Below are 9,435 nucleotides of genomic sequence, written 5' to 3'. Positions count from 1 at the left end.
TCCATAGTTTAATCCCAGCACTGCACTCAGTGGCTGGGGGTCACCAATGCCACCAATAACCGAAGTCGACCACTTGTGATGTACATATTGTACTGTCCAGTTACTCAGAAAATGATGATGAAACTTGAATGCGAAAGAATGAAGTGAGATAAGATGGTCTGCAGAAAGAGTTCAGAAGCCTCACACAATCTAGTGATCCATTTCAATTTTTGGAGCAGAGCCAAGTCAAATTTCAAAAGTTTTCGCAAGGGAAGCAAACAATGAATTGGGTGGAATGCCACCTTCTCACCCTGCCTTATTTCAACCTCCTTTGATTTTGAATTTCATTGATATGAAGAGATGCCATACTCGTTAGATGGATGGCCCTTGTACCGAAATGCTGGAAAACAAGTTGGAATGTGGATTCCATTATCTGAAATTTCTGCTCACGCATGAATACTGTAATGTGTTATGTTTTGTGCCTAATCCAATAAGTGTCGCAAATGGCAGTGGGTACTTAAAGAGAATCCAATAATCCTGTCCAGGAAACCAGCACAAGCCAGGGAATCACAGATATTCATGTGAAAGAGATACAGGAACAGGCCACAGAGGAAGAGAAACAGGAATGGGAAAACGGGGAGGGAAGAGAGGTCAAAATTGTGTATGGAGAAGGGAACGCTAAATAACAGCCCCGGAAGTAAGACAACAAAAATTATTGGAGACATATCACAGATTAGTGCCCACAGAGAAGGACCACATATACAACAAGGAGGAGATATTGCGAGATGGTCAGAGGTATCTGGAGTACATCCGAGTTCAATCATGTCATCGCTGCAGAGTCAAGATGGGTAAAACGACATGACCTAAAGGGTCATGGAGAAATGAGCAGATGGGATTGATAGGGCCCTTACACAAAGTGTAAGGAAAGACCTCTTATCTGGTGATCATTTATCAGTCTCCATGTTAGGTTGAAGCATTCCTGTGCAAAGATGCTACAGCCAAAAACAATGGTTTTGATTGATAAATGAAATAATACTTCGTTCAGGCATGCCTCTACACTTGGATTCTGATCTGGGAACCAACTTCACAGGGATATTTGTTAAGCGAAGAAAGCTTTGTAAATATATAAACTCACTCACATACCAAGATGCTGGCGAGAGATGATAGAAGGTGCCCGGGTTTTGGCATAACGTTTCCCCAATATGGAGTGCTTCAAACAATGCAAGAAATTACAAAGCTGAGCTACATTGGGAACAAATTGTCAATACAGGAACTGCCCTCAAGATGATCATTCATGAGATGGCTGTCATGTGTACAGAGGGACTTCAACAATGTATGGCATTGGATTGAATCTAGGCAGTGAGAGAAGGGACACGTGCTGTAATTGGAAGAGTATTTGCACTTATATACAAGGCAGTTCAGATAACGTAAGTAATCTAGTTGTATCCATCAAGATGGAGGTGGGAAACACAAAGACCTTGCACTATTTACCTTAGGTGCATGGCTTCCAGGCTGGATAGTCTCTCTGAATTCATCGTTCCTTCTCGGAATTTTATTATTTAATTGTGACCCTAATGTTAGTCGAGATTGTACATCTAATCACAAATTGATTTACACGACTTTCTAAATCCACCGACGTTACAGCACCAGTGACAGCAGATAGGGTAAGAAAGAGAGAAATAGGAAATTCGAAAGAAATAGTAAGATCTAAGTTTAGATACTGAGAAATATCCATTTAGTTGCTTCAGGGGGTCTTTGCCCAACGACCGAGAGCGGCAAATGATGTGGGCGGGGGCGGGTGAGGTCAGGAAGAGCGGAATAGGCTTCTAAAACGCAGGACCAAAGGCTAACTGACACTAACTAAACTTAATTGAGAGTAAACGATCTTAGGTTATGGAGAGGGCTGACAAGGGCTGTTGTTTAACAAACAGCACCATATGAATCAAAATTATTTCTCATTTAAAACATGAATATTGAATTTATAAAGTGGACGCAATTTCATTTTACTGACATTGTGTGAACGTTTCAGACAACAGCAAAACTCAGCAGGCCTTGTGGAGATGAAGAATGAGATAGTGCCTGCATTCCAGAGGACAATATTTCGAGTGAATGCAGGTTGCATTATCAGCAGTTGTCAGAAACAAGACGGCTATTCATGTTTAAGTCCGCACTGTTTTTTGGACCACTTATCTCATACTTATGATTATTTTGCTGATTTTAAATTTCCACTCCTTACAATGTCACGAAACTACTGTGAAGTCACTGCCATTTCTGAATAGCCCTAAATTAGTTGGCGCTGTTGTCACGAAATAGTCAATTGCAATAAATGTAATCTTGAAAAATAGTTTTAAAAAAAGCACACTAATTGTCATCGGGATTTTAATCTATATGTCAATGTTCACACTAAGTCGGTTAAGACATCCTTGAGAAGGAGTTCACAGAATGTATCTGTGATAGCTTCCTTGAACAGTTTGTAATGGAACGTATGAGAGAGCAAGCTATCGTAGATATGGTCCTGTATAATGAGACAGGAATAATTATTGATCTTACAGTTAGGGGTCCCCTCGGAAGAAGCAATCACAATATTCTTGAATTTAAAATACAGATGGAGTGTGAGAAGGTAAAATCCAATACCCGTGGCTGTGCGTAAGACAGAATAGAATACAATGGAATAAAGGAGGAATTGACTAAGGTAGAATGGGGGCAAAAAACTATGGTGGGACAATTGAGGAACAGTGGAGGACTTTCAAAGCGATTTTTCACAGTGCACAACAAAGGTATTTACCAGTGATAAGGAAGGACTGCAGAAAAAGAGACAATTAGCCATGGACATCGAAGCAAAGAAAGGAGGGTATTAAATTGAAAGAAAATACGTACAGAGTGTCAAAGATTAGAGGGAAACTAGAGGATTGGGAAATATTTAAGGGTCCATAATGCCATGAAAAAGGTAGAAAGAATGTAAGATGGAATATGACAGTAAATTATCTCCGAGTATAAAAACAGAGAGCAAACATTTCTGGTAATATATAAAATGAAAAAGCGTGGCTAAAATAATCATTGATCCTTGAGCGGATGAGAAGGGAAATGTACTAACTGGAAATGAGAAAATGCCTGAGGAGTAGAGCAGTATTTTGAGTCAAAATATAGCATATGTGACGCCATTATTTTAAAAGAGGTAGACGAACGGCGGGTAATTATAGACCGGTTAGCTTAAATTCTATTGTAGGCAAAATGTTTGAATCTATCACCAAGGAAAAAATAGCGAAACATCTGGGTGTAAATTGTCCCATTAGTAAGGCATAGCACGGGTTCATTAAGGGAGGGTCATGTTTGACTAATTTGGTGGAATTCGTTGACAACTTTACACGTGCGGTGGACAATAGGAACCTGTGGATGTGATGTTTCTGGATTTCCAGAAGGCATTTGATAAGTTGCTGCACCAAAGACTGCTGCATCAGATAAAAGTGCACCGTGTTATGGGTAATGTATCAGCACGGTTAGTAGATTGGTTAACTAAGGGTAAGCGAAGAATGGGCATTAGTGGTTGTTTTCAGATTGTCAATCGGTGGCGAGTGATGTGCCTCAGGGATCAGTGATGGGACTACAATTGTTTACGCTTTACATAGATGATTTGGAGTTGGGGACCAGATGTCGTGTGTCAAGAAAATTGCAGATGACACTCAGATGAGTGGCAGAGCAAAGTGTGCAGAGAACGCTGAAAGTCTGCAAAGGGCTATAATACTCGAATGAATAGGCAAGAATCTGGTAAATGGAGAGCAATATTACTAAATGTGACGTCATCTATTTTGGTAAGGACCGAAAACACAGCACAACTGATTATTATTAAATGGTAAAACATTGCAGCATGTTGCTGTGCAGAGCGACCTGGGTATCCTTGTGCATGAAACGCAAGGAGTTGTTTTGCAGGTGCAGCAAGTCAGTAAGAAGACAAATGATATGTTATCTTTCATTGCTGGAGGGATGGAATTTAAAAAACAGTGAGGCTACTTTGCAGCTATATAAGGTTCTGGTGAAACAACACCTGAAGTAATGTGTACAGTTTTGGTCTCCTTACTTGAGGAAGAACGTACTGGCACTGGAGGGGATGCAGAGGAGATTCACTCGGTTGAATTCGAAGTTGAGAAGTTTGGCTTATGAAGAGAGATTGAGTAGATTGGGACTAGACTCATTAGAATTGAGAAGAATCAGGGGAGATCTTTTAGAAACATATGGGATTATGAAGGGATTAGCTATGGTAGAAACAGGAAAATATTTCCAGTGCAGATGAAATTAGAACTGAGGTATGGCCTCAAAATAAGGGGGAACAGATTTCGGACTGAGCTGAGGACAAAGTTCTTCACACAAAGTGTTGTGAATCTGTGGAATTTCCAGCCCAGTGAAGCAGTTCAGGCTACCTCATTGACATTTTTTTAAACGGCAAGGATAAATAATTTTTTGAACAGTAAAGGAATGAAGGGCCATGGTTAGTGGGCTGGTAAGTGGAGCCGAGTCCTCGAAAAAATCACCCATGATCTTGCTGAAGGGGGATCATGCACGAGGGGCCGCATGGTCTACTCGAACTCTTAGTTCTTATTTTCTTGTGTTTAAATTTCGCCATCCACTTTCTTTTGTGTAACTTCGAATAAACATTTTCCCCTTTCAGATTGTATTTCGATTTGAATTAACAATTCCTATCATTTGATGCAAATTTTTAAAATACGAAGAATCATCCTGAATAGAACTGAATGGCTTAACGTTCTGGTTGTTTCAAACTTGGCTTGTTTACAACATTTTTTTTGACAATGTGCCCCTTTTTTTAACACAGAAAACATAACTAGATTTTTAAGTGTTTTATTCATGTTAAACCCTTTGTTGGTGTTTACAAAATTTTGAGTTCTTTTTATTAATTTCCCGAGTTCTGTAAGTAAATTAAATGGTTATTTTCCCTCTATTTCCTGATTCCCCCAACTTTTTTTATGTTTTCTGAGAATACTAAATTAAATCAATCGCTCTGTCGAAGGTGTAACGTTCCCCCTAAATTTAACATTCCTTCTCCACGGCCTTTCTTTAAAACTTCAGTAACAGTAACGCCTCTGTTTCTCTCCCAGCGTAACCAGGTCGTTTCCAGCCCACCCCCACCCCGCACCCCACCCCGCCCTCACCCGAATTTAGCGCTGTTGTATGCATTTTTTTCCAATACTTTCTGGCTCTTTTGTCATTTCCATATCGTTGTCACAGGTGCATGTGGCTACTAATGTTTTTCACCAACACATTACCTCTGGTTCCGACATTCTGATTTGAATGAAGTGCTTTGGCAGTCGGTGCTCTTTCCGCACACTCAAACCTCAGATCTCGTACAGTTTTAGCCTCATATATTATGGCATTTTAAGTGCTCCTCTAAATGTGTGTGTGTGTTTTTAATACCGTGATGTTCCCCAATCCTACAACAATTTCAGTCTATGATTTCTGACTCCCCATCATCCCCTTGGGAGAAAGAGCATTTTCCTCAAATTTCCTCCAAATCTCCCGCCAGAACCTTATATTTAAACCTTTGAACTATGTCCTCTGGTCATTGACAGCTTTGCGAATGTGATAATTGCCCACCTATGTACCTCAAAATCTGTACACTCCGACCGTTACCCCACCCCTATTCCTCACCCCCATCCCCCACCTCAGTGTTCACTGTTCTAGGGAAAACAACCAAGCCAAGCTGAGCTTCTCTTTGTAGTGGTAATTCCCTTGATCAGGCAACATCGTAAATCTCCTTTACGCCCTCTCTCGCCACACAACCCTTATCCGGTGTGATGACCAGAAATGCAGACAGAACACGAACTATGCCTTGAAGTTTGCTTTATTCAGCTCCATCGTAAGCTCCCTGCTCTTATGTTCTGTATCTCGGTGAATAAATGCAAGTGTGCCACATTTCTACCAATTCACCACATCCTAAGACCAATTCCACCCCACTGCCCCCAACCAACGCCACCCATATAATATCATGCTGGCCCAGCATCTCTCGTTGAAGCGCTGCATTTCTTCAGCATTTTGCATAAGTACCTATCCTTTTCGAGAACAACAAGTCTCTCCCTAGCTCTCTGTGCAATGTGATGCACCCACATGCATCTATCGAACAAATATTCAGTCTCCTTTCGTGCTGATCTTTATCTCTCCATTGTAAGAGAAAACGTTTCGGCCATAATTCCACCCACACACAATTTTAGCAGCGGTTCCTTATCCGAAAAAGCATTAATAGAGCAACTTTAGTATTCCATTAATAGGCAAGGTGTAAGAATGAACATTGACTACACTATCGGAGTTGATGAATTCACACATCCCTTCTCCAGTGGCACCACATGATCTCTGATGGTGCTGTGCTTTGGTGATCACTTCAAGTGTTTGCTTTCATCAACTTTTATTCAACATCATTTATATCATTTAACAACATCTCCCATTGTCAGATTCTAAGAAAGGGAGCATTATTGTACAGGAAAACATATGGAAAATAATGCTTCAGTTTGGAGAGAAATCATTTATTGTCTTAAATTCTTTCTAACCTTTCACCAATTTGGAAAAATATGCCCAAGGAAATTTAAGCACAGTCTTTAGTTCTCCTCTGAATTTCCTTTGGGTCGCTGCATAAATGCAGGTGTTAGAACAGGAACTCAGGTACATGAGCAGATATCCACTCTCAGTGGCGATATATCCTGGATTGGAGTAATCTCCTTGATGGTAAACGCTGTTCGACATTCTGGTGGCTGCAAAACTCCCAACAGCTGTCAACCACAAAATAATGAAGCTGCCTGATATCGTGAAGAGCAGGAGGATGGATTTTCTTCGGCTCTTCACTTCTGCATCATTCTGATTCTCATTTCCACTAATCCGGAGGCCTCTGCGTACACGATTTGCCAACAAAATACGTCTGACGGTTAAAGAATTAAACAGCATCATGAGAGCAAAAGGCAGCAGCACCACTGAGCTTGACTGCATCCAACTGTACACAGACCATGCGGGCAATGTATAAACAGCCTGCGTTGTCCGACAGCCCCAGTGCACATTGTCAATGATTCGTTCAGCTTCGTACGAAAAGAACATAGGAACACCTTTTAAATAGGTCAAAGCTGAGGCCGTCACTATAATCGTAGTTGCAGTTCTCTTTGTGCAATATTTCTCTTTAAATTTCGGACAACAGATGGAAACAAAGCGATCAAATGTAAATGAAACTGTGAGCCATACTGACATATCCAAATTAACAAAAGTAATGTATAGAATGAACTTACACACAGCAGTGAAGGACAGAATGGAGTACGGAAAGTGATAATTGAAGATTAGATACACGACTACATTGAACACCATGATCAGCAGATCCGCTACAGCCATAGCCACCATGTAGACAGAGATACATTTGGAGAGACCACAATTTCGTCTGGAGAGGATCACGATGGTCATAATGTTCGCTGCAAAAATAGGAAGGGAAATAAGAACACTTCAGTCAATCTGAAAGAAAGGTTTGTCTCTTTGACTACTTAGCAGAGTGTGTGCATGTGCCATGTAAACAGAGCACTTTAATGGGAATGAGGGAATAAGCGGATAAAAATCAATACCAAATTAAATAACCTCACCCACAAGAAAAGAGAATCGACTGTGTTGGAGAAAATAAAGGAACAAAGGAGCAGAGGAAAGGCATGGGGGACGTGGAAGAAGGTCGGGGGGTGGTGGGGGAGGAGTATTGTAAATTTTAAGCACCAATTGAAGGGGAATATTCAACAGCGACACACAAGCGGGAGATTCTTCCTTAACAGTGAGCGCAGTGCAGAAATGCTGGAAATCAAGTCAGGAAGCCTGTGTGGAAAGAGAAGCAGAGGTAACCTTTCAATTCTGTGGGCTGTCAAGAGAAGTATAAACGCTAATTCTTTCCTTTCTCATTACATCACTTGTTTAGCGTGCTTGTAGTCCCACATTTAGCGTCACCATGGTGCTGTCCGATACTCACTTATGCTTGGTGACTGTCCTCCCCTGTCTCCTGAGGACCATGTGCCACCTGACGTATTGCTTATCTCCAACGCTTACTGCTTGATTTCAGCATTCCTGTCCTATCCATGAAGTTTTTTTTTTGCACATATCCGTAAGGCTGAATAATGGAGCGGGGATTAATCACTAGCCAAGACCTATGGGGGAATCTCAACTGGGCTGTAATGTGTTCCCTTGTCAATTTTTTCCAGCTTACATTTGCAATTCCAAATAACGGCCCGGAATAATTTGTGTCATTACTGGGAAGAGCTAAAAGGCTGAAGTAGATATTCATTTCTGGCAGTTGGCATCAGAGCAAAAAAAAGAGGGGTTTCCTCATGTTGAGTTCGAATCACTGCAAAAACATTTTGAAAGACATGGATGCCACATCATCTATTCTGTGGCACAACCGGAAGCAAATGACGACATTTAAGATTTTTTTTCACTGACTGTCCTTCTACCTACGTGTGTCAAATCGTGGAAATTACTCCAAAACTACGTTGTATATTGCTCATGCCCGCTGATGCTCATGAAATACCTCTGGCCCATTGAGATGGCCAGGAATTGTTTTCATGTTGCATCGTTTCATTGTTGAGTAACATAGCAGCTCGGCAAAGAAGCCTGAGGACATGTTCTTCTTTGTCGCCTTAAGATGCACCTTTAACATCGACAGCCACCTTAAAGGCTGCCTGGGCGCTAGATACAGCCGATGAACTGTAAGAGCCTGAGTACATCCCACAGTAACATGACGAGATCTTCAGTGGCGAGTTAAGCCACATGGAGGAATCTCCGGATGCGCATTGAAGCACTTGTTGTTCTTTTAACAAATGATCGACAAATTATCTTTCCAAGAGGTGGGATGGAAATGACTGTAGCTCGAATAATCATTCATTGCATATAAAGCTTTTACAGTTATTATTGGGAAGAGAGAAGAGCTGCCTACTGTACACATAGGAAGACAATTCCGGGCCAGCGAAATAAATTTCAAGCAGTCAGATCGACAGGATATACTCGGACTTACCTGGAACACCAAAGGTCGCAAGCAGAGGATAATAAATGTCCTTTATTTGCAGGATTGCGGCGCGCACCATTTCATGAAGAGGCGGGGATTTCCCTCCGAATTCTTATGTTCCACGCAAAGTAAATCTCTCAAGTATCAATGAGCCCCATTTATGTAACAATCTAGTCTCTGCTAGTGACATAATGTTGCACGTGATTAATTATTGTAACTGAACAAATAAAGGTGTTTTTTTTCTTCCCTCATTGCACCCGGGTCCAGGCCCCCTTTGAAGTCACCAAGCGGAATGTATTGGAATCTCAGAGGAAGTGCACTCTTGAGGCACCAAAATCCCCCGAGCTGAAGTGTCTCGGGTTCTGGGTTTGATATTTTCGAGAAAAAATAGCTTGATGGAAAAGGCTTAAAAGTGTCAGCATTGGCATTAAATGATTCTG

At 41.2% G+C, this 9,435-nt stretch overlaps 1 protein-coding gene across 1 annotated transcript; it reads right to left on the bottom strand.

The window, feature by feature from the left end:
• Positions 1-6,525: 6,525 nt before the first annotated feature.
• LOC145351334 (putative G-protein coupled receptor 139) lies at positions 6,526-9,074 on the bottom strand. The gene is made up of 2 exons (XM_080200954.1): positions 9,005-9,074; positions 6,526-7,430 (listed from the first exon to the last, which is right to left on the bottom strand). Exons 1-2 carry the CDS (start codon positions 9,072-9,074, stop codon positions 6,526-6,528), a joined length of 975 nt encoding a protein of 324 aa, XP_080057080.1.
• Between the last annotated feature and the right edge of the window lie 361 nt (positions 9,075-9,435).

The sequence above is a fragment of the Carcharhinus amblyrhynchos genome, chromosome 13 (genome assembly GCF_965287045.1).
Source record: "Carcharhinus amblyrhynchos chromosome 13, sCarAmb.v2.hapA, whole genome shotgun sequence".
Taxonomy (NCBI): Eukaryota; Metazoa; Chordata; class Chondrichthyes; order Carcharhiniformes; family Carcharhinidae; genus Carcharhinus; species Carcharhinus amblyrhynchos.
This window is presented reverse-complemented; position numbering and strand designations above follow the sequence as displayed.